General features: G+C 45.6%; 1 protein-coding gene across 2 annotated transcripts in view; it reads right to left on the bottom strand.

The window, feature by feature from the left end:
• Nucleotides 1-2,264: 2,264 nt before the first annotated feature.
• CHST13 (carbohydrate sulfotransferase 13) overlaps nt 2,265-25,845 on the bottom strand; it is a 30,912-nt gene continuing 7,331 nt past the window's right edge. Inside the window, exons 1-3 of one of the 2 annotated variants that reach the window (XM_046640730.1) lie at nt 9,488-9,668; nt 9,024-9,103; nt 2,265-3,819 (exon numbers count right to left, since the gene is read on the bottom strand). In XM_046640730.1, coding sequence (XP_046496686.1) covers nt 2,974-3,819; nt 9,024-9,103; nt 9,488-9,653 — 1,092 coding nt within the window. In that variant the 5' untranslated portion in view covers nt 9,654-9,668 and the 3' untranslated portion in view covers nt 2,265-2,973. Of the gene's footprint in view, nt 3,820-9,023; nt 9,104-9,487; nt 9,669-25,845 lie in introns of those variants that run through there. The other variant, XM_046640738.1, reaches the window with a different exon arrangement.

The raw sequence follows: 25,845 nt of genomic DNA, 5'->3' as shown, positions 1-25,845 counted from the left end.
AGACAGAGAGAAAAACAGGTTAGAGGATAGCCAGAGCAGGAGGAATTCCTCACGGCAGGCGGGATGAGAAGAAGCACCTCCAGTGTTCACAGGCTGGGGGTGTGGGCCGCACACTCACTGCAGAGGTGAGGGCTGGGTGGTGGGGGTACAGCCCCGTGTGTGACCTTGAGCGCATGCAACATCTGCACACATGGGGGACATCAGTGGGGCAGATGGGGCAGCAGAGTGCCTGCCCCACACGAGGGAGAGTGTGTGCATGTGACAAGCATCAGAATGCAGGAGGTGCTGAGGGGATGACAGCAGAATGTGACCACAGAGCGAGAGGGTGGCTTCTAATTGATGCACCTGGAGGTGTGACATCTGGATGGGCATCAATTTTCAGCAAACAGTTCACATCAGAGGCTATGTGGGCACTGAGTGGGCCTGGAACAAAGAAAGGTATGTGTCATCAAAGCCGGTGTGTAACAACTGAGCATGGAGTAGCATGTAACATAGTGTGTGCGTAGCCTCTGAGGGAGTGTGTGGCAACAGGGCGCTTGTAACAGAGACATCAGCCCCTGGGTGTGTCCACAGGCCCAGCCCCTGCCCCCATCCTAGTAATGGTCCAGGGTCCTGCACCTTCTGCCTACCTCCAGTGGGGCAAGGCTTCACAGGGAGCCCAGTGGCAGCAGCAGCCCCTGCCCAGGTCCACAGGGGGTTTCTGCCACTGACCCATGCTGGAAGGACACAGTGCTGGGGGACCTCAGAGAGGGGCATCCTGAAGCCTTGGGCAGGGGCCTGGGAAGGGAGAGCATCGCAGACAGGGGGACAGTAATAAGCAAAGGCTGGGGCATGAATGTGACTGAGCTGCAGCCCTAGCCAGCCCGGCCCCCACAAGCCAGCTGGGCCCTGTGACCCGGCTCATGGGCCTACACCACAGGATGTGGGGGCACCACAGTTGGGGTTTGGCCTCATCCCTGCCAAGCCGTCCTTCCCTGGTTGTGTTCTGATTTCTGTTTTTCAAACCCTCAAGCATACCCTGCCCTGTTCTTCCTGGAGTTCTGGAATTTTTATATATCATCTAAGGAAACTGGGAAAGGACACCATATTTTCAAACAGTCACTAAGGGGACATTCAGCTCCTCCCAAGGGACTCCTGTGGCTGGGTCTCCTCAAAGCCAGAAGGGTGGATCCTCATTGCCAAGTGGCCCAACACACACACACACACACACACACACGCACACACTCACACTAGGGTGGAGGCAGCCCAAGGCACAGGGCTTTGCTGAGCTGGTTTGGGCTTTAATCTGACCCAGGCAGAGTGAAAGTTTAGATTTTCTTCAAATTGTCACTGTCGTCCCTCTGTAACTGAAAGTTCGGTCTCTGAACCCGATGCCAATCCAAATAACGAGAACAGAGTCTTGAGTGGAAGAGGAAAGGTTTTTACTATGCCAGGCACAGGGAGCAAAGCAAGGGCTCATGCCTCAAAAGTTGCTGGCTCCCTGATGAGGAATGGGTAGGGATTTTTATTTGGGGTTTCGGGTAGGGAAGGGGGTAACATGTAGCTTGTGCAGCTCGGTGCTTTCCCACCAGCCTGCGTTTGGCCTTGAGAGGATGCTTGCAGTGAGGCGGGGGGAGGGTGAGATAGGAGGATGGCCGGTGGGCGTCCTTTGCCATTGTCTGGTCTTCCTGTTTGAGGCGGTTCCAGCCCCAGGAGTCGAGGAGTTGAGGTCTGGGAAGCCTGCTCCTTGATACTCTTGAGACAGCAGGTTTCCTGGCAAACTCAAGGACACATGATTAGCTAAACTTTAGTGTGCCTCCAACTCCAGGCCACCTGGGCTTTTAACAATTTGTAACTCCCATTTAGTTGTAAAGCTCAAAGAGTCCAAGTTTAAAGAAACAGGTATTTACATATGAGTGGAGCTAGAGAAGCAGGAAAGGGGGTGGTGGGTTTTAGTTTTAACCCCATATACCCTGGGTTCGATGTGGGGGAACTGATATCAGGGCTGATGTTCAGAGCCTGTAACACCTCGAGGCAGAATTTGGCACCCCCTCCCCGCAAGGTGCATCCCCTCCTTACCCCACTCCCCACGTGGCCCCTCACACCCGTGGGCAGCGGGGACGGTAACCACGGCTCTCCTCTCATCTGATCTTCACGACCCCCTGGCACTCTTATGCCATTTGGCGGCAAGTGAAACTGAGGCTCAGAGACTCAATGAGTTGGTAAGATCAGACAGCCCCGGGCCTCCAGAGCAAATGGCAAAATGAAGCGGAAAAACTCCAAAATGTCAGAAAGCAACAAACACATTTATTTCAAAAACAGGAGCTCCCTAGCTCTCCAAGGTCCTATGAAACCTGCCACAGCACTGCACCCTGGGCTCTGTGGGCACACAGACGACCAAGCATCTGGCCAGACTGACACCTGGGGCCGCGGCGGGGCAGCCACAGGCAGAGTGGAAGGCGGCTCACGGCTGGCGCCTGACCTGTGCCCCTCAGCAAGGACGGCCCCGCCCGAATGCAGTCAGGGAGGGCTTCTCTCCCTGGCCAGGGCTGTCCTTTCCAGGGTGGGTGAGGTGAGGAGGGCACTGGGATGGGCCACAGTCTGCACCAAGCCAGCATTCCACTCTTTTATGCCGCAGACAGGTTGGGCGGCAGAGCTGACCAAAAAGAATGGCCTCTCACAACCTAAAAAACTGTTAGCCAGTCCTCACCCAGCCAGGGGAGGCGCTGCCCGCCGGAGCAGGCAGAGGAAGGAAGCACCTAGCACCAGGCAGGGTCGGCGGTGGGGGGCGCACAGGTGCTCAGCCGCCCACCTGACCTGGGGGGCCCGCAAGCCCGGCCGGCGTGAGGGCGGCCCAGGCCCACGAGGGCGCGGGCGCAGGTCTCGGAGCGCAGCGCCGGAGCGGCAGCACCAGCATCTCGGGGCTCGTTAGAAACGCACAGCCGCGGCCCGAGCGCAGACCGCGGGGCCTCGGCGGGGAGCGCGCGCTGCGGGCTAGCGCAGCCGCAGGTAGGCGGGCGCGGAGTAGTTGAAGAGCAGGAAGTCCATGCGGTAGAGGCCGAAGAGCCGCCGCTGGTAGAAGGGGCTGATGTCCCGGAAGAGGCGCGCCGCCTGGTCGCGCGCGGCGGCCGCCGGGGCCCGGGGCGGCGGCGCGGGGAAGCGCAGGCCGGGCGCGCCCGCCAGGCCCAGCACGAAGGCCGCGTCCTCGGCCAGCGTCTCGAACTTGCCCACCACGTCGTAGCGCAGGCGGCACGGGTGGCAGAGCGCGTGCGCGCGCTCCCAGTGCTCGTTGAAGGGCTCGTCGCGGCGCGTGCGCGGGTCCAGCAGGTAGGCCAGGAACTCGGCGAAGCGCACGTCGTGGCCGCGGGCCAGCGCGTCGGGGGCCGGGCGCGGCCGCAGGCGCCGCACGATGCGCGCGCCGTAGCGCCGCTGGAAGGCCGCGCTGTAGGGCCGCGCCAGCTTGCTGCGGTAGGCCGAGGCCAGGCGCTCGAAGGGCTCGCGCACGAAGAGGAAGGCCAGGTAGGCGCGCAGGCGCCGGTTGATCTCGGCCGGGCTGAAGTCGGCCAGCGAGCGCAGGCGGCCCGGCGCGTGCGCCTCGTGCGCGGGGATGGCGCGCGGGTCTCCGCGGGCGCGGCCGCCCAGCGCCAGCAGCACGCGCTTCCAGTTGGTGCAGGCCACCTTGGGCACGTAGCAGTAGAGCAGGCCGTGCGCGTCGTCCACCAGCACGTGCCGCAGGTCCTCCGGCCGCAGCAGGCGCTGCCGGCGCGTGTGGCGGCTGCAGGCGCGGCGCAGCAGGTCGCGCCGCTGCCGGTGCACCTCGGCCAGGGCGGAGAGCGGGCCCTGCGGGCGACAGGGGGCGGGTCAGGGACTCGCGGCAGTGCCGGGGCCGGCGGCAGGCAGGAGACCTGTGCCCGCAGCCCAGCGCTGCCGCCCATCAGTGTGTGGCTTAGGGCCCAGGCGTGCGCGTCCTGGACCTTGATTGGGAGGGAAATGAATCTAAGCTTGCCGAGGCACGTGGAAGGATGTGACTGATCACCTCTTGGGCACTCAGCACTGAGGGGGTCCTGATAACGAACGTGACAAGGTCAGAGGAGGCCTGATAAAGAAGAATGACTTTGGCGTGCTAACCGCTGGCGCCGGTGAAATATCTGCTCAGTGTTGACTAGAAGTAGGACAGTGTCTAAGAAGGGTAGCTTTAATTCCGCATCGGTAGAGTTGAAAACTGCAGCTACTTGCAGGCTATCAGGATATTTTTTGTTGAATAATAAAATTAGCTAATTTAATATTTATGAATTGGCATGTTCCTTTGGGTCTTGATTTCTTTTTCTGTCCCCCAACAAATTCTAATCTCAGTCCTTGAACAGGAAGCTTGCTGTCTCTGGGCCCGTCCCTTCTCTGTGAAGTGACGGGAGCCCTCACAAGGTGCCCAGCGCCGGCTATGCGCTGCACAGCTCGTTGTAGTCGGTAATCGTAGGAGGATACCCAGGCCCGCCCTCCCTGCCTGCCTGGGCTCTGCGAGACCTAGGCCACCACCTCCAGGCTCCTCTCTCCCTTTCTTCAAGTCTTTTCTGCCCTAAATAGGGTCACCACTTCCAAGACTAACACTCCAGACCCCCCACCTCCTCCCCTTGGTGTTAGTAGTCTGAGTTCTTAGGAGACAGTGTTTCAGTTTCTCAAAGTTGCATTAAAAAAGCCTTTAGGATATAATAAAAAAAGACAGTAAATGTTGGTGAGGATGTGGAGAAAGTTGAACCTTGGCTCCTTGCTCCTGGAATGTAAGATGGTGCAGCTGCTGTGGAGAGCAGTTTGGCAGCTCCTCAAAAAAGTAGACATATGATCCAGCAATTCCACTCTTAGGTAGATCCCCAAGATAACTAAAAACAGACATTACGCAAAAACTTGTCCAATGTTCACAGCAGCGTTCTTTGTAATGGCCAAAGAGTGGGAACAACCCAAATGTCCATCCACTGATGAGCAGATAAACAGTATATAGTGCATCCATACAGTGGAATATTATTCAGCCATGAAAAGGAATGAAGTTCTGACACATGCTACAACATGGAAGAACCTGGAAGACATTAAGCTTAGTGAAATACGCCAGCCACAAAAGGCCACAGGTTGTATGATTCCATTTATATGAAATGCCCAGAATAGCCCCATAGAGACAGAAAGCAGATTGGTGGCTGGCAGGGGCTGGGGGGAGGGGGAATGGGGAGTGACTGTAATGGGTTCTGGGCCTCTTTTCTGGCTGATGAAATGTTCTGGAATTAGATAGTGGTGATGGTTGTGCAAACTTGTAAATATACTAAAACCCACTGAATTGTATGCTTTAAAGGAGTGAATTTTATGGTATCTGAGTTATATCTCAGGTAAGAAAGAAGCCTTCAGCGTTTCCATTTCAGAGGTCAGAGCAGCGTCTGCGATGGTGGGACAGCAACCCAGCGCCGGCAGGAGAACATGAGGTGGGCTGGACGGTGGGTGTGCACACAGGTGCTTCCGATGCCTTTGAAAGCGTCCGCAGACACCCGAGGCACGCTGAGTGAAAAAGCTGAAGCACAGGACAGGACTTGGAAGTGTGTTAAGCGGTGTATTGTGCCACGCTTTGGGTTTAAAAGGGGTGAAGTAAATAAAAAATGTTTCCAGAAGGAAGGACTGTGGGGAGTCTTTCCTGTAGGGAGATAGATTGAAATAGTCACAGAGTCAGCAAGGCTGGGGTCTGCTTCAGAATAACTCCAGGCGGGAGTGGGGGCGGTCTAGACAAAACAAGACTCAGACCGGGGGACGGGAATGCAGGCTGCACTGTGCTGCTCTCTCTACTGCGCATGTCTGAATTCTTCAGAATGAAAAGTTCAAGCAGAGAGATGATCCCCGTCCCTGCAGGTAAAGATTTTGAGAAGGTCACATAAGCACATGCTGGCGCAGTTGAGGCTGCACACGTGCCTAGACCATTTCTGGAAGGACGCACAGGGGTGACGGGGCCTGGCGGGAGGGAACACCCTCTTCGCAGGATGCTCTGGGAGGGCTGACTGCCCTGGCACTTGCTGCTATTGCTTTTTCAAAACCTCACCGTGTGCGTGGCTGCCAAGGTCAGCCATGGCTGTGGGGTCCGAGGGCACTCAGAGGACCCCTTTGCCACCCCTTGAGGGGCTCACTGACTCACACAAGTGGCCTCAGGAGTCTGGTGCTGTGGGTGTCAGGAGAAGGCTGCACCCAGCGCCCCACAGCCAGGGGCTGCTCTCAGCCTCCAGACAACCCGACACATCTCTTGTGGCAGGAACTGGTGGCCGCCCGCCCGCCTGTCAGTCTCCCTGCTTCCTTGCCAGCAGCCCCCAGCTGTGTTAGGCCATGTGCCCACCTCAGGGAGGAGCCAGTCCTGGCAGCCTCACACCCCTTCGCTAAAGTGACAGGTCCAGGGGTGGCATGTGGCCTGGTTCTGGCCAAGGAGACAGAAGGGGAAGTCTGCTGGATGGCTCCCAGGAAAGACTTTTCTTCAGGAGTGAAGTGAGGGCTCCTGAAGGGAAAAATACTTTGCCCCACACTCTCCCTTTCTGCTTGGGATGCTGTCCCGTGAAGAGATGTCCAGAGCCCTGGCAGTCTTCTTGCAGTGATGAGGCAACAAGGGTAGGACAGAAGTCAGAAGAGGGTCATCCCTCAGAAGAAGTCATCCAGAGGGTGATGGTGGGCCATGTGTTGCTGCCGTGCTGTGGGGCTGCTGGCCTCTGAGCATCTTGGGAAGGAAGTACTGACTGTGCTAATGGCTTAGAGTGGCCTCAGTCAGCTTTTCTGCTGTGTGTAGCCCCGTGAATACCAACTCAGTCAATGCTGTCTCCGTTTCTTACGGGTGAGCAAACAGCCTCAGAGGAAATGAGTTTCCTACAGCTCTCAAGTCAGGAAGCTGGGGCACCAGCTTGGGTCCCTTGGGACTCAGAAGCCAGGGCTGTGCCTGCTGGTCTGGGCCTGAATCCCACAGCCACACTCCTCATCCTTCCCAGGCTGGCTGCACTCACTGCTTGGATCCTTAGCCTGGCTCTAGTCCCTATGGCCTCTGTGACCTTCTGAGCGTCCTTAGCCTCCCTGTGCCTTGGTTTCCTCATCTGTAAACAGGGACAGCAACAGCCCCACCTTGTTGGGTTGCCATGAGGACTAAATGAGTTCACAGAACTAGAGGGCCTGGGACAGTTAGCACTCGTCGGGAGACGGTTTTTATTGCTATTATTTCTCCAGCTGCAAGGTGCTTCGCTTCCAGAGCCTTCGCGTCCCTGGAGCCTCCGGCTGGGAGGGGCTGAGCCAGCCCCGTCTGCCCCTCGGCACCCTGTGGAGCTGGTGGACCCGGGGCCCTGCTGAGAGGCTGTGATGAGAAAGCAGCTCTGTGAGCTGCTGCCTGACATTTCTCAGCATGACCCCTGCTCGCAGGTGGCGTCTGGACAGTCAGTCAACAACCTGAGCTTCGCGTCCCTGCCACAAGCTCCTGCTTCGCTTTTCCTGGGGCCTCTTTTAAAATAACCACTTAGAGTTGAGCCCGGAAAAAGCTAGTGACCCCAAGCACCTTGTAAGTAACCAGTGCTTGCTGCCCTGCTCTCTGTCTCCTGGTCGCTCGTGACCTGGCATGGAGGACCGCCCTTCCTGTGGCTCACTGCACCCCGCCCCCCATTTCTGAGATCTGCAAGTACTCACTCTTGTGACTTCACGTCCTTTGTGCGAGAGTACTGAAATTGCGCCTTTAATCAAAAGGACCCCAGGGTTTTCACTTTCCCAAAGTAGGAGCTCGGATGCGGAGGGACCTACCTGCTGACCCCACGTGGGTGGGTGGTGCCTCCTCATTCAGCAGACCATAATCTGCATATTCTCGATTTAACTTAATACACCAGCTACGGGCCTCCCAACACAGCCAGGCCTGCCCGCAGCTTGCAGAACTCAGGCCTTCCCAACCTGCAGTCCAAGAGCATGGGCCAGACGGGCTTCTCAGGCCCCTGCAGCTCAGCCCTCAGGGGTTTGTGAGCAGCCACCTTCCCAACCCCTGTCTGATCTTCTCCCTGGACTAAAATTCTCCACAGCTCCCCACTGCCCTTGCCCCACCTGCCAGGCACTGCCAGGCCGCTGCCCACCTCTGGCTCACTGCACTCACCCTCTTCTGTCCTCCGCTCCCCGCCAGGCATGCAACCCCTACTGTTCACTTCTTAACTCTTCCTCTGCAGGTCTCAGCTGCAACGCCCCTTTCTCACAGAGGGTCTCTCCCCCATCTAAACCAGGACCCTCCTGTGGAGCTTTCATTGCACCCAGTACTTCTCTTTAGACTCTAATTAGTCACAGGTCATTGCAGGAGGGGATCAGGTGTCTCCCCCATGGGACTGTCAGCTCCACGAGGCAGGGACCCAGTGACCTGCTTGCCACTGGATCTGCAGTATCCTGAGCACAACCTGTACACAGTAGGTGCCCAATACATGCTGCCTGAATGGGTGCTTCTGAGTGTGCCTGTTGGGGTGTGTGAGTCAGGGGCATGTGGCTCTCAGTGGAGTACGACTGTGTGTGCATCTGGGGCACTGTGTGGTGCCAGCGGGGCCACAGCAGAAGTGGATGGAGCATGTGGGCCCGTGAGCCGCCTGGTCTGTGTGCTTGAGAGCGACACAGGGTGGGGGCTCCCTGCATGCTTCCTATCGCAGCCAATACTAAAATTTGGAGGTTCACTTCATTACTGTCTCCCCACTAGGTTGTCAACTCCCTGAGAGCAGGTACAGGGTGTTTACTCTCCTTTATATCAGCAAGGCGTAGAGCAGTGTGTGGCACAGAGTGTGGTCTCTACTGTGGAGTGGAGGATGGATGGGTGGATGGGAGGGTGGAGACCACAGGGCTCTCAACTTAGCCCCAAGATTTGCCCTTGTCACAGCCCCAGGCATTCTCCTCTCTGGACAGAGCGCAGATTGGCAGAGGGAGCCTCCCCATGCCCCACTGTGGGGCCAGTGTCATGACAGCAGGTCTGCATTGGGGTGCTTGGGTTCCTGTGGCTGGAAGGGAGGGGCTCCTGGAGCAGGAGTCTGTCCAACTACCTGGTCAAGGTCGTAGAGCCTCTGCAGGGCACTCCTCTTCCCACCAAACCAGCTGGAGTCCAGGGCCTTGTTTTCAAACGCTGTGAAGCATAAGGAGAGAAGCGTCATTGCTGTACCAGAGGGACTAGCCGTGGCATTGGGGAGCTTGGCCAGCTCACCTAGGGTATATCTGATCCATCTCTGGGACTCAGTTTCCCTTCTATGTCCCACCTGCCTCCAGGAGGTTTATTGGAATGCAGGTGGCATTGACAGGCCCCCTAATCTACCGGGGCAGGATGCTTGGTATCACTACTGCCCTCCAGAGTTGGAGGGTGCCAGGCAGGAAGGGACTAGAGGGAAGGTGGTACTCAGCCCACAGCCCTCTGGCCACCAACCTGACCACCCAACCTCACCCACCTCCATGTGCCCTCATTTCATGCCACAGTCCTGCCAGCCCCATGTCCATGGAGCCCTGAGGCGCTCACCAAGCTGTCTGTCCAGCCTCCCCAGATCCTGGTATAGATAGCCAGAAAGGGCTGGGAAGCAGTGGAGGTGTGGCACAGCCAGACCGCAGGCTCTCCAGTGCCAGCTCACCAGGTCCAGTACCCCCGTGGACTCATGCAGCAGCCTGTACTTCCCCTGCCAGTACATATGCTGCCTCTGGTAAATGCAGGTTTGGCTGTCTCCCAGACTGGAAGGCTCTGAGGGCAAGGACACCATCTGTCTGTCTCATTGCTGCATTCCTCAGTCTCCCTAACACTTCCAAAAACTCAGCTTGCTAAGTTGATTCTTTTACTCAAAATGTGTTTGTAAGGAATACCTTCTTAAACATGTTCAATTAATATGAATATGTTCTTAGTGATAAAGTCAGTGTAGGTAATGAGATGTTCATGACCTTATGCTTCTTGATCATATTTTTCTTAAATATGATTATACTTATTAATAAACTAATAAAGTATAGTTAAGTCTTTGAAAAGATGACCAGAATTAGCAAATCTTTAGCTAGACCAACAAGAAAAGAATGAAGACTCAAATTACTAAAAAATGGAAATGAGAGAGGAGACATTAGTACTGGACCTTACAGAAATAAGAAAGGATTATAAAAGTATAATGTGAATAACTATAACACAGCAAATTAGATGACCTACTGGAAATGGACAAACCCCTAGAAAGATGCAAATTCCTGAAATTGACTCAAGAAGAAATAGAAAATCTCAGCAGACATATAACAAGAGATCAAATTAATAATTTTTAAAATTTTTCGCAAAGAAAAGCTCAAGATCAGATGGCTTTGCTGATGAATTTTACCAAGTATTTAAAGGAGAATTAACACCAATCTCTTCCACACCCTTCCAAAAAAAAAAAACCCAGAAGAGGAGAGAATACTTCCCAATTTATTATATGAGCCCAGTATTACTCTGATACCAAAGCCAAACAAAGACATCACAAGAAAAGAAAACTATATACCAATGTCTCTTATGAAGATAGATACAAAATCCTCAACAAAATACTGGCAAACCAAATCCATCAACATCTAAAAAGGTTTATATACCACAACCCAGTGAGATTTATTCCAGGAAGGCAAGGTTGGTTCAACATACAAATATCAATCAAGATAATACACCATATCAATGGAATAAAGAAAAAAATCCCACATGATCATCAATAGATGCAGGAAAAATCATTGCACAATATCCAATACGTTTCATGATTAAAAAAAACTAGGAAGCAAAGGGAACTTCATCAAATAGATAAAGACCATCTAGGAAGAACCCACAGCTAACATATTTAATGGTGAAAGACTGGATGCTTTCCCTCTAAGATCAGGAACAAAGCAAGGATGCCCATTTTCACCACTTCTATTCAACGATGTACTGGAGGTTCTAGCCAGGGTAATTAGGCAAGAAAAAGAAATAAATAAAAAGCATTCAGATTGGAAAGGAAGAAGTAAAACTATGTCTATTTGTAGATGACATGACCATATATATATATATATATATGTATATACATATACATACACACACACACACACACACATAACCCTAAAGACTCCACAAACTATTATAGCTAATAAATGAGTTCAACAAGGTTATAGAATTCAAGATCAATATATAATAGTCAGTTGTATTTTTCAATATTATTAATGAATAATCCAAAAATGAGATTAAGAAAACAACTCCATGTACAATAACATCAAAAAGAAGAAACTAATAAGGAATAAATTTAACAAAAGAAGTGTAAGACTTGTCACTGAAAACTACAAGACATCATTGAAAGAAATTAAAGACCTAAATGAAGAGAAAAAAATCCTATGTTCATGGGCTGGGAGATTTAATATTGTTAAGGTGGCAATGTTCCCCAAATTGATCTACAGGTTCAATGCAATCTCTACCAAAATCCCAGCTACCTTTCTTTTAGGAACAGACAACTGATACTTAAATTCACACGGATATTCAAGGGAATCAGAATATCTAAAACAATCTTAAAAAGGAACAAACTTGGAGGCTCACACGTTGCAATTTCACAACTTACTACAAGTCTACAGTAATCAGGACTGTGTGGTTCTGGGATAGGAGAGAGATGTCAATGAATTACATAGAATTCAGAGTTCAGAAACAAACCCTTATATTTATGGCCGATTGGTTTTTGATCAACTTTACATCTTCTGGGAAGATGGTGGAGTCAGAAGCATGAGGAATCTGTCTGCCCACCTACACAACAACTATATTGGCAGAATCTAACATAACCATTTTGGAACTCTGAAGTCTATTGAAGGCTTGCAACTTCTAGGGGAAGGCTTGGATGATAAATTATGGTTAATTTCAGTCAATTTCAGTGCTTGGCACAGTGGCAGCTACCTGTCCCCAAACCCCAGCCACATGGCAAGCAGCTGTGCATCTGTTCCTGGAGCAGCTTACACACAGCATGTGGGAGCCAGGATGGGCAAGAATGACCCTGTCCTTCAAACATCAGAGAGCTGTGCTCTGCACACTGATTGTTACTTCTGAACACAGAGGTGCAGACAAAGAGGCAGAGGCCATTGTTGTTGTACCTGCCCTTATTGTTTCCAGCCCCTCTTCCCCCAGCTGAAGTCACTTCCAGGGGGCTGGCAGCCTTCCTCTGCCTTCATTTTCCCCTTTTTTTGCCCTTTGGGAGCTAGACATTAAACACTACAACATTCAAAACAACTGCATATAAGAGGAAAGTTAGGAAGTGACCATGTGTGCCCAGGAAAGGCTCAGAAAAGACCTAAGAAGACCTTAAATTTACCCCTCAGGCTGACCCGTGGACTAGAGACAGCCTATGACAGAAAAAGAAAAACAATAAACAAGAAGCAAAAACAGCAATCACTGGGGAAGGGGAAGAATCTGATTTCCAGAGTTACCACATTATTAGATTCAAATGTTGAGTCTTCAACAAAAAAATCATGAAGCATACAAAAAAACCAGGAAGGTATGAATTATTCAAATGAAAACATATCAATAGAAACTGTCCCTGAAAAAGATATGATGGTAGATACACAAGACAAAGACTTTAAAACAGCTGTCTCAAAGATGCTCAAAGAACTAAAGGAAGTTGTGGAGAAACGGAAGAAAATGATGTGTGAACAAAATGGAAATATCAATAAAGAGACAGAAAACTTAAAAAGAAACCAAAAAGAAGTTCTGAGGCTGAGAAGTACAATAACTGAAATGAAAAATTCACTAGAGGAATTCAAAGGCAAATTTGAACAGGCAGAAGAAAGAATCAGTGAACTTGAAAATGGAAATTATTGAGTCTGAGCAAGAGAGAGAAAAAAGATTGAATAAAAGTGAACAGAGCCTAAGGGATCTGTGAGCACCATCAAGTGCACCAACATACACACTGTGGGAGTCTCAGAAGGAGAAAGGAGAGAGAAAGAGAAAGGGGTAGAGAGAATATTTGAAGCAATAATGGCTGAAAACTTCCTAGATTTTATGAAAGACATTAATATAAACATCCAAGAAGCTCAAGGAACTCCCAAGTTCACTGAACTCAAAGAGACCCACACTGAGACAGATTAGAATCAAACTTTCAAAAGACAAAGACAAAGAGGGAATCTTGAAAGCAGCAGGAGAGAAGTGACATCACATAGAAGGATCTTCAATAAGATTGCAAGCAGATGTCTCATCAGAAGCTTTGGAGGCCAGAAGACAGTGGACTGATATATTCAAAGTGCTTGAAGAAAAAAACTGTCAACCAAGAATCCTATATCTGGCAAAAGTGTCCTTCAAAAGTGAGGAAGAAATTAAGATATTCCCAGATAAACAAAAAGCTGTTACTGTTACACTTTCCATGCAAGAAATGCTCAAGAAATTTCTTCAGAGTGAAATGAAAGGAAACTAGACAGTAACTTGAAGCCATATGCAGAAATAAAGATGTCAATAAAGGTAAATACATGGGCAATTATAAAAGCTAGTATTATTGTAACAATGACTTGTAACTGCACTTTTTCTTTTCTGTATGATTTAAGAGACTGATATATTTAAAAGAAAAAAACACAATTATTAGTCTAAAAGATAGTATTGTAACTCCAAATCTTGTTTCATACATAATTTAAGACACTAAAGCATTTAAAAGAATTATTAATTTATGTTTTTGGGCACACACTGTAGAAAGATATAATTATGTAACATCAAAAACTGAAAGGGGTGGGGACAGAGCCGTAAAAGAGCAGATTTTTTGTATGTTATTGAAGTTAACTGCTTTAAATTCAAATGAGAGTGTTATAATGTTAGGATGTTAAATGTAATCCCCATGGTAACCACAGAGAAAATAGCTATACAATATACACAAAAGTAAATTTAAAAGGACTTTAAATATTTCACTACAAAAAAATGGACTAAACACAAAATAAGACAGTAATGCAGGAAATGAGGGACAAAAAATAGCTACAGAGCATATCGAAAACAAATAGCACAATGATAGAAGTCCCTCTTTATCATTAATTACTTTAAACATAAGTGTATTAAACTCTCCAATCAAAAGACAGAAATTGGCAGAATGAATTGGCACATGACCCAACTCTGTCTGCTGTCTACAAGAGATTCCCTGAGATCCAACAACACAGACAGGTTCAAAGTGAAAGAATAGAAAAAAATATTCCATGCAAATAGTAACCAAAAGAGACCAAGAATGGGTATACTAATGTCAGACAAAATAGATTTTAAATCAAAAAGGTTACAAGACACAAAGAAAAACATTATATATTAATAACAGGTTCAGTACAGCAAGAAGATAAAACAATGACAGACCATCAACATATATGAAGCAAAAAATAAGAGAATGCATCTATGAGATCTTTTATACAAACCTCATGATAATCACTAAACAAAAAATCAGAGCAAAGCCACAAATTATAAATAGAAAACTGAGAAAACCATCACAGAAAACCAACAAACTGAATTGGCAGTCAGAAATAAAGGGAAAAGAAACAATGAAAATATAGAAAACCCAGAAAACAAGTGATAAAATGGCAGTATTAAGCCCTCACATATGGATAATCACTCTAAATGTAAATGGATTGAATTCTCCAATCAAGAGACACAGAGTGGCTGGATGGATTAAAAAATGAGACCTAACAATATGCTGCCTCCAGGAAACACATCTCAGCTCTAAAGATAAACATAGGCTCAGAGTGAAGGGATGGAAGATGATACTCCAAGCAAATGTCAAGCAAAAGAAAGGTGTTGCCATACTTACATCAGACAAAGCAGACTTCGAGCTAAAAAGGACAATGAGAGGGTCAGCCTCTGTGGCCTAGTGATTAAGTTCAGTGTGCTCTGTTTCAGCAGCCTGGGTTCAGTTCCCAGGTGCAGACTTATACCAGTCACCCATCAGTGGCCCAAATACAAAAAGAGGAACATTGGCAACAGATGCTGGCTGAGGGCAAATCTTCCTCAGCAAAATAAAAAGACAATGAGAGACAAAGAGGTGCAGTGTATAATGATAAAAAGGACATTCCCCCAAGAGGAAATAACACTTATGAATATATATGCAGCTAACACAGGAGCACCAAAGTAGATAAAGCAACTATTCACAAACCTAAAAGGAAATATTAATAACAACACAATAATAGTAGGGGAACTCAACATCCCACTCACATCAATGAATAAATCATCCAGACAGAAAGTCAACAGGGAAATAGTGGATTTAAATGAAAAACTAAACCAAATGGACTTCATAGATATCTATAGAACATTCCATCCAAAAACAGCAGAATACGCATTCTTCTCAAGTGCACAAACAACATTCTCAAAGATAGACCATATGTTGGGAAACAAGGAAAGCCTCAATAAATTTAAGAAGACTGAAATCATATCAAGCATGTTTTCTGAATACAATGCTGTGAAACTAGAAATCAACTACAAGAAAAAAGATGGGGAAGGCACAAATATGTGAGGATTAACAACATGCTACTGAACAACCATTGGGTCAAGGGAGAAATCCAAGGAGAATTAAAAAATACCTGGAGACAAATGAAAATAAAAACACAACATACCAACGCTTATGGGATGCAGAAAAAGTTGTACTGAGAGGGAAGTTTATAGCAACACAGGCCTACCTAAGAAACAAGGAAAATCTCAAACAACCTTAAACTACACCTAACAGAACTAGAAAAGAGCAACAAAGCCCAAAGTCAGCAGAAGGAGAGACATAATACCAATTAGAACAGAAGTAAGTGAAATAGAGACTTAAGAAACAATAGAAAGGATCGATGAAACAAAGAGCTGGTTCTTTGAGAAGATAAATGAAATTGACAAACCCTTAGCCAGACTCACTAAGAAAAGGAGAGAGAAGGCATAGATAAATAAAATTAAGAATGAAAGAGGAGAAATTACAGTGGACATCACAGAAATACAAAGGATTATAAGAGAATACTATAAAAACTATATGCCAACAAATTGGATAACCTAAAAGAGATGGATAAATTCTTAGACTCATACAACCTCTCAAAACTGAATCAAGAATAAATAGAGAGTCTGAACAGACCAATCACAAATAAAGAGATAGAAACAGCAGTCATAAACCTCCCAAAAAACAAAAGTCCAGGATCAGATGGCTTCTCTGGAGAATTCTACCAAACACTCAACTGGACAAAGAAAAGGACAACACAGAGAAGGAATATTATAGGTCAATATCTCTGATGAACATACATGCAAAAATCCTCAACAAAATATTGGCAAATCGAATACAGCAATACATCAAAAGTATCATACACCATGACCAAGTGGGATTTATACCAGGAATGCAGGGATGGTTCAACATCCACAAATCAATTAATGTGATATACTACATAGCAAAATGAGAAATAAAAATCACAGGATCATCTCAATAGATGCAGAGAAAGCATTTGACAAGATCCAACATCCGTTTATGATAAAAACTTTCAATACAACGGATATAGAAGGAAAGAACCTCAATGTAATAAAGGGCATATATGACAAACCTACAGCCAACATCATATTTAACTGAAAAACTAAAAGCCATCCTTCTGAGAACAGGAACAAGACAAGGATGTCCACTCTCATCACTCCTACTCAATATAGTACTGAAGGTTTTGGCCAGAGGAATTAGCCAAGAAAAAGAAATAAAAGGAGTCCAAATTGGAAAAGAAGAAATGACACTCTGGCTATTTGCAGCTGACATGATTCTATATATAGAAAACCCTAAAGAATCCATCAGAAAACTATTTGAAATAATCAACAACTACAGCAAAGATTTAAAGTACAAAATCAACTTACAAAAATCAGTTGCATTTCTATACACTAATAATGAAGTAGCAGAAAGAGAAGTCAAGAATACAATCCCAGTTACAATCACAAAAAAAGAGTAAAATATCTAAGAATAAATTTAACCAAGGAAGTGAAAGAACTATACACCAAAACCTATAAGACATTATTGAAAGAAAACATAAAGAAATGGAAAGATACTCTGTGCTCATGGATTGGAAGAATGAACATAGTTAAAATGCCCACACTACCTAAAGCAATCTACAGATTCAATGCAATCCCCATCAGAATCCCAATGACATTCTTCCTGGAAACAGAACAAAGAATCCTAAAATTTATATGGAACAAAAGACCCCAAATAGCCAAAGCAAATCCTGAGAAAAAAGAACAAAGCTGGGGGCATCACAATCCCTAACTTCAAAATATACTACAAAGCTATAGTGATCAAAACAGTAGGGTACTGGCACAAAAACAGGCACACAGATCAGTGGAACAGAATTGAAAGCCCAGAAATAAAACCACACATCTATGGGCAGCTAATCTTTGACACAGACCTAAGAACATACAATGGAGAAAGGAAGCTCTCTTCAATAAATGGTGCTGGGATGGGGCTGTCTGGGTGGCATAGCAGTTAGGTTCACGCACTCTGTGTCATCAGCCTGGGTTCACCAGTTCAGATCTTAGTCACAGACCTATGCACCACTTATCAAGCCATGCTGTGGCAGGTGTCACACATATAAAGCAGAGGAAGATGGACACAGATATTAGCTCAGGGCCAATATTCCTCAGCAAAAAAAAAAAAAAAAAGGAGGATTGGTGGCGGATGTTACCTCAGGGCTAATCTTCCTCAAATAAATAAATAAATATTGTCAGGAAAACTGGACAGCCACATTCAAAAGAATGAAAGTATGCCATTATCTTACACCATACATAAAAATTAACTCAAATTGGATTAAAGATTTGAATGCAAGATCTGAAGCCATAAAACTCCTAAGAAAATATAGGCAGTACACTCTTTGACATCAGTCTTAGCAGCATCTTTTCAAATACCCTGTCTACTCAGGCAAAGGAAACAAAAGAAAAGATAAACAAATGGGACTACATCAGACTAAAAAGCTTCTGCGAGGCAAGGAAACCATGAACAAAACAAAAAGACAACCCACCAACTTGGAGAAAATATTTGCAAATCATATATCTGACAAGGGGTTTATTTCCAAAATTTATAAAGAACTCATACAACTCAACAACAAAAAAACAAACAACCTGATCAAAAAATGGGCAGAGGATATGAAGAGACATTTCTCCAAAGAAGATATACAGATGGCCAACAGGCACATGAAAAGATGTTTGACATCAGTAATCATTAGGGAAATGCAAATCAAAACTACAATGAGATATCACCTTACACCTGTTAGAATAGCTACAATCACCAAGACAAGAAATAACAAAGGTTGGAGAGTACATGAAGAAAAGGGAACCCTCATACACTGCTGGTAGGAATGCAAACTGGTGCAGCCACTATGGAAAAGACTATGAAGATTTCTTGAAAAATTGAAAATAGAAATACCATATGATCCAGCTATCCCACTACTGGGTATTTATCCAAAGAACATGAAATCAACAATACAAAGAGATTTATGCACCCCTGTGTTCATTGTAGCATTATTCACAATAGCCAAAATGTGGAAGCAACCCAAGGGCCCATCAACTCATGACTGGATAAAGAAGATGTGGTATATATATATACAATGGAATACTACTCAGCCATAAAAAGGATAAAGTCATCCTATTTGCAACAACATGGATGGACCCTGAGGTCCTTGTTAAGCCAAATAAGCCGGACAAAGAAAGACAAATACCTATGATTTCACTCATATGTGGAAGATAAACAAACACATGGACAAAGAGAACAGCTTAACGGTTATCAGAGGAGAAGGGGGTCGGGAGGATGGGCGAAAGGGGTAAAGGGGCACATAGGTATGGTGACGGATAAAAACTAAACTATTGGTGGTGAGCATCATGCAGTCTATACCGAAACTGATATATAATAATTTACACCTGAAATTTCAGTGTTCTAAGCCATTATGACCTCATAAAATGATTTTTTTAAACTAAGAGAATAGAAGAGAGAAATATAAAGTTCTACAATAATAGTTAGAGACTTCAGTACACCACTCACAATAAGGGGTAGTACTAACAACCAGACAGAAGATGAGTAAAGAAATAGAGGAGTTAAACAACACAACAGACCAACCAGATCAAACAGACTTATACAGAACATTCTATCCAACAACAGCAGCAGTTACATTCTTGTCTACTACACGTGGGACATTTTCCAGGATAGATTATATATTAGGCCACAAATTAATCCTCAATAGATTTAAAAATATAGATATATAAAATCTCTTCTCTGACCACAACAGGATGAAGCTAGAAATCAATAATGAGGAAAACTAGAAAATTCACAAATTTGTGGAAATTAAAGAACACAGTTTTAAACAACCACTGGATCTAAGAATACATCACAAGGAAAATCAGAAAATACTGGGAGATAAATGAAAATGAAAACACAACATACACAAACTTATAGGACACAGCAGAAGTGGAGGCTAAGGGGGAAATCCAGAGGTATAAACACATTAAAAAAACAAGGAACATCTCAAATCAACAACCTAACTTTACAACTGAAGGAGCTAGAAAAAGAAGAAAAAACTAAACCAAAGCTAGCAGAAGGAAGGAAATAATAAAGATTAGAGAAGAGAGAAATGAAATAAAGAATAGAAAAATAGGGAAAATTAATGAAACCAAAAGTTCTTTGAAAAGATCAACAAAATTGACAAAGTTTAGCTAGATGGACTAAGAACAGAAGGAGGGAGAAGAAATGAAAGTGGGGGCATTACTAGGGACTCTACAGAAATAAAAAGGATTATAAGAGAGCACAGTGAACAAGTGTATGCCAGCACACTGGATAACTAGATGAAACGGACAAATTCCTAGAAACACAAGAACGACCAACGTTAGATCATGAAGAAATAAACAATCTGACAGACCTATGACCGGTAAGGAGATGGAATGAGTGATCAAAATCTCCTGACAAATAAAAGCCCTGGACCTGACGGTTCACTGGTGAATTCTATCAAACATTTAAAGAAGAATTAATACTAATCTTTCTCAAACTTTTCCAAAAATTGAAGAGGAGGGAACATTTCCTAACTCGTTCTGTATGGTCAGCATAAACCTGGTTTTTTAAAAAGCCAGAGAAAGACGCTACAAGAAAATAAAACTACAAACCAGTACCTTGTATGAACATTGATGCAAAAATCTTCCACAAAATTCTAGAAAACCAAATTTAGCAGCATATTAAAAGGACTACTCACCATGACCAAAGTGGGATTTATTCCTGGAAGGCAAAGATGTTTCAACATATGAAGATAAATTAGTGTAACATACCACATTAACAGAATGAAGGAAAAAAACCCCACTTGATCATCTCAACTGATGCCCAAAAAGCACTTGACAAAATTCAACATACTTTCATGATATAAACACTCAAAAAACAAGGAACAGACGGAAAATACCTCAACATAACATAAGCTGTATATGAAAAACCTACAATAAACATCATACTCAATGGTGAAAGACTGAAAGCTTTTCCTGTATGATCAGGAATAAAGCAAGAACACTCGCTTTCACCACTTCTATTCAACATAGTACCGGAAGTTCTAGTCAGAGCAATTAGGCAAGAAAAACAAATAAAAGGCATCCAAACTGGAAAGGAAGAATTAGAATTACCTCTGTTTGCAGATAATATGATCTTATATGTAGAAAACCCTAAAGATTCCACAGAAACAACTGTTAGATCTAATACGTGAGTTCCCCAAAGTAGCAGGATACAGAGCCAACACGCAAAAAATCAGTTGCATATCCATACACAAACATGAACAATCTGGAAAGGAAATTACAAAAACAATTCCATTTATAATACCATCAAAAAGAGGGAAATACCTAGAAATTAACTTAACCAAGGAGACGAAAGACTGGTGCAATTAAAACTAGAAAACATTGTTGAAAGAAGTTAAAGAAGATATAAATAAATGGAAACACATTCTGTGTTCATGGATTGGAACACTTAAATGTTATTAAATTGTAAATTATTATTAAATTGTCAATACTACTCAAAACAATTTACAGGGTCAATGGAATCCCTACAAAAAGTCCCAGTGACATTTTGCAGAAGTAGAAAATCCCATCCTAAAATTCATATGGAATCTCAATGGACCTCAAATAGCCAAAACATTCTTTAAAAAGACCAAAACTGGACAACTCACACTTCCTGATTTCAATACTTACTACAAAGCTACAGTAAACAAAACAGTGTGGGACTGGCATAAAGACAAACGTGTATACCAATGGAATAAAATAGAGAGCCCAGAGATAAACCCTTATATACAAGGTCAAATGATTTTTGACCACAGTGCCAAGACCATTCAATGGGGAAGGACAGTCTTTCCAACAAATGGTGCTGGGAAAACTGAATAATCACATGCAAAATGATGAGGTTGGACCCTTACCTCACACCATATACAAAAAAAATTAACTTGAAATGGATCAAAGACCTAAATGTAATACTAAAAACAATAAAAATTCTTTTATGTTATTTATTTATTTTTAATTGCAGTAACATTGGATTATAACTTATATAGCTTTTGGATGTACATCATAATAGATTTCGAATTCTGTGTAGATTACATCATGTTCACCACCCAAAAACTAATTATAGTCCATCCCCTCACATGTGAGCCTAATCACCCCTTTTGCCCTCCCCACCTTCCCATATGGTAACCACCAATCCAATCTCCAATGCTATGTATTTGTTTGTCGTTGTTTTTATCTTCTGCTTATGAGTGAGATCATACGGTATTTGACTTTCTCCCTCTGACTTATTTCACTCAGCATAATACCCTCACGGTCCATCCATGTTGTCATGAATGGCCGGATTTCATGATTTCTTATGACTGAGTAGTATTCCAGTGTGTATAAATACCACATCTTCTTTATCCATTCGTCCCTTGATGGGCACCTAGGTTGCTTCCAAGTCTTGGCTATTGTGTATAATGCTGCAGTGAACATAGGGGTGCAAGTATCTTTATGCCTTTGCGTTTTCAAGTTCTTTGGATAAATACCCAGCAGTGGGATAGCTGGATCATATGGTAGATCTATTCTTAATTTTCTGAGGATACTCCATACTGCTTTCCAGAGTGGCTGCACCAGTTTGCACTCCCACCAGCAGTATACAACGGTTCCCTTCTCTCCACATCCTCTCCAACATTTGTTGTTTCCTGTCTTGTTAATTATACCCATTCTGACCAGAGGGAGGTGATACCTCATTGTAGTAAAAACAATAAAATTCTTAGAAGAAAACATACAACAAAAGCTTCATAACATTGGATTTGGCAGTGATTTCTTGGATGTGACCAAAGGCACAGGTAACAAAGGAAAAAATAGATAAATTGGACTCAAGAAAATTTTTTAAAATTGTGCATCAAAAGACACTATCCACAGAGTAAAAAGGTAACCCACAGAATGGGATAAAATATTTGTATATCATGTATCTGATAAGGAAAATACAGAGAACTCCTAAAACTCAACAACAGAAAAACAAACCCCAATTCAAAAATGGGCAAAGGACTTGGATGGATATTTCTCCAAAGAAGATATACAGATGGCCAATAAGCACAGGAAAAGATATTCAACATCACTAATCATTAGGGAAATGCAAATCAAAATTACAATGAGATATTACCTCACACCCATTATTATGGCTACTGTCAAAAAAACAGAAAACAAGTGTTGGTGAAGATGTGGAGAAATTGAAACCCTTGTGCAGTTTTGGTGGGAATGTAAGATGGTGCAGCTGCTGTGGAAAACAGTACAGAGGCTCCTCAAAAAATTAAACCTAGAATTACTGTATGATCCAGCAATTCCATTTCGGGGTATACACCCAAAGGAATTGAAAGCAGGGTCTCAAAAACATATTTGTACACCCATGTTCATAGCAGCATTATTCACAATACCTAAGTCATGGAAGCAACCCAAGTGTCCATCAGTGGATGAACAGATGAGCAAAATGTGGTCTATTCAGACAATGAAATATCATTCAGCCTCAAAAAGAAAGGAAATTCTGACACACGCTACAACATGGATGAATCTTGAGGACATTATGCTAAGTGAAATAAGCCAGTCACAAAAAGACAAATACTGTATGATCTCACTTATCTGAGTTCCCTAGAGTAGTCAGATTTATAGGGACAGAAGGCAGAATGGTGCTTGCCAGGGCTGGGGGAGGGCGGAATGGGGAGTCAGTGTTTAATGGGTTCAGGGTTTTAGTTTTAGAAGATGAGAAGTTATGGTGATGGATGGTGGTGATGGCTGCACTATGAATGGATTTGCTACTACTTAACTATACAATTAAAAATGACTAAGATGGTAAACTTTGTGTTATGTGTATTTTACCACAATAAAAAAAATTGAAAAAAAAGTTAATCACAGAATTATCATATGATCCAGCAACTCCACTCCTAGGTTATATGCCCAGGAGAACTGAAAACATGTTCACACAAAAACCTATGCATAAATGTTCCTGTCAGCATTATTTATAATAACCAAAAAGTGGAAACAACCCAAATGTCCATCAACTGATGAAAAGATAAACACTATCTGGCATAGCCATACAATGGAATATTATTCAGCCATGAAAAGGAATGAAGTACTGATACATGCTACAACGTGACTGAACCTTGTAACATTATATAAGTGAAAGAAACCAGACACAAAAGGCCACATATTGTTTGATTCCATCTACATAAATGTCCAGAATAGGCAAATCCATAGAGACACAAAGTAGATTAGTGATTGCCAGGGGCGGGGAGGGGGGGGCACTGGGGAATGGGGAGTGACTGCTAATGGCTAATGTCCTGGAATTATACAGCGGTGACACAGCACAACTTTTGAATATGCTAAAAGCTACTGAATTGTACACTTTTAAAAAGGGAATTTTATGGAATGAGAATTCTCTCTCAAAACAAATAAAAATATTGATCATAAAACAGAATATATCCAAGAACATTTTATACAAATCTAGTTTGCCAATTTAAATACATGCAATGGCTATCTTTTGTGTGTGTGTGTGAGGAAGACTGTTGCTGAGCTAACATCTGAGCCAGTCTTCTCCTATTTTATGGGACGTTGCCACAGCGTGGCTTGATGAGCGGTGCTGGATCCGCACCTCGAATCTGAACCTGTGAACCCCAGGCCGCCAAAGCGGAGCGCACAAACTTAACCACTATGCTACCAGGCCGGCTCCCACGACTATCTTAATATATTCTTGAATTCATAAGAGTATTGAATATTCATAAGAATATCTTCAAGGATTCAGGAACATATGAGAAATGAATATATTCATAAGAAAAAAGAATGTTTCCGTGACCGTTAGCTTTCAACAAAATGAAGAATCTTTAAAATGCTGCCAAAAAGAATATATTCGTTGAAGATTCAAGAGTTTTCCTTAAGACAAGTTTGTGGCCCACAAATAAACTTGGAAAATTTGAAGAGCGGATTTGTTGGCAAATTGACCATGAACAGTGGTTCTGGAACTTTTGTGTGCACGGGGGCCTCTTAAAACACAGATTACCCAGCCCCACACCCAGAGGTTCTGGCCCAGGATGTCTGGAGTGGGGCCCGAGAATCTGCATTTCCAACAGTCCCAGGTGATGCTGAGGCCGCTGGTGGGGAGCGCGCTTGGAGAACAGCGGCCCCAGAGCAATGCCTGATGGGTAGAGCAGGGTGCACACGGCTGTGCTCCATAAACAGAGGTCGGTTCAATGAGTGAATGAACGAACGGCAGCCAGACTGGCCTTGCCCTGGCCTCCAGACCCTCTGTGTGCACCTGAAGCCCCACCCAGTTTCCCCTGCCACACCTCTGGCAGCCTCAGGGACCCTCCCACTCCATTATCACCCAGACAAGAGCAGGGCTCTCCTGGGACGGGGGCATATGGAGGAGGCTGAGGCCCTGGGGGCGCAGGGCCTGCTTGTGTCTTGGGGTTCGTCAGTGGTCCTGGACTTGAACCTCTGTCTCCAAACTCGGACCCAGGGAGCTCTGTGGGAACCACGGTGGCCTTCGTGGCAGCTGGACATGGTGTCCCTGGGACATAACTGTCATCAGAAAATAAGCTGACAGGAGAGGGCAGCAATGTTGGCTGGCCCTTTGAAGTGTGGGGAGGCCCCAGCCTGGGAGCCAGGGAGTCTGGCCACCATCACTGGCCTAAGTGCAGCAGCAGCCGCCAGGAGCTGCTGGCCGCCCTGTAGCCCAGCACCGCTCATGGCCGGGAGCAGGGCAGCCTGGGAAGGTGGAGGCTCCGAGGTCACCCGGTGACCACATCCCCTCAGGGCCCCCCCTGGGGATTGAGGAAGGGCTGGTGCCCACCATGGGGGCGGGAGGAGTCCCCAGTGACACTGAAGCAAACCTAGGCCCGTCTCTACCCCAGGGCCCCACGGCTCGGAGGCGACCAGCCTTCCGGAAACACCAGCCCTTGCGTAGGGCCTCTCATTTCCTGGCCAGACCACAGCCGGCAGGAAAGTGGGTCCCACACCAGACCCCAGGGGCCAGTGGGCGGAGGACGAGAGGGAAGGCACACCAGAATAGCTGTGGCCAGTGATTACAGGGCTGGCCGCCCTCACCCGGCCCCACCCCTGCCCACCACCCAGGTCAGAGCAACCCACAGTCTGGCGGGATGGGCAGGCCGGCCCCGGATGAGGACAGTAAGGTCTAGGAGGGTGAGAAGAGGAGCGCCCGGAGGATCCCGGGGCCCAGCCCCCACTCTGGCCACACTGAGGCATCCTCCAACCTTCACTCCCATCACCCCGAGCCCTTCTTGGCCTATGTCCTCTGCCCCCAGCCCTCCGTTAGGCTCCAGGTCCCAGGTCTCCTGCCAAGGGCGCTGTGGAACAGACAGGCCAGGGAGAGCCAGGTGGGCAGGCCCCATTCTCATGCCCAGGGAGGGGCCTGGGCCAGCCCAGAGCAGCCACAGGCAAAA

Source organism: Equus quagga, chromosome 1 (genome assembly GCF_021613505.1).
Source record: "Equus quagga isolate Etosha38 chromosome 1, UCLA_HA_Equagga_1.0, whole genome shotgun sequence".
In the NCBI taxonomy this organism is placed as follows: Eukaryota; Metazoa; Chordata; class Mammalia; order Perissodactyla; family Equidae; genus Equus; species Equus quagga.
The sequence above is the reverse complement of the archived record's forward strand: the minus strand, read 5'-3'. Positions and strand labels throughout refer to the sequence as shown.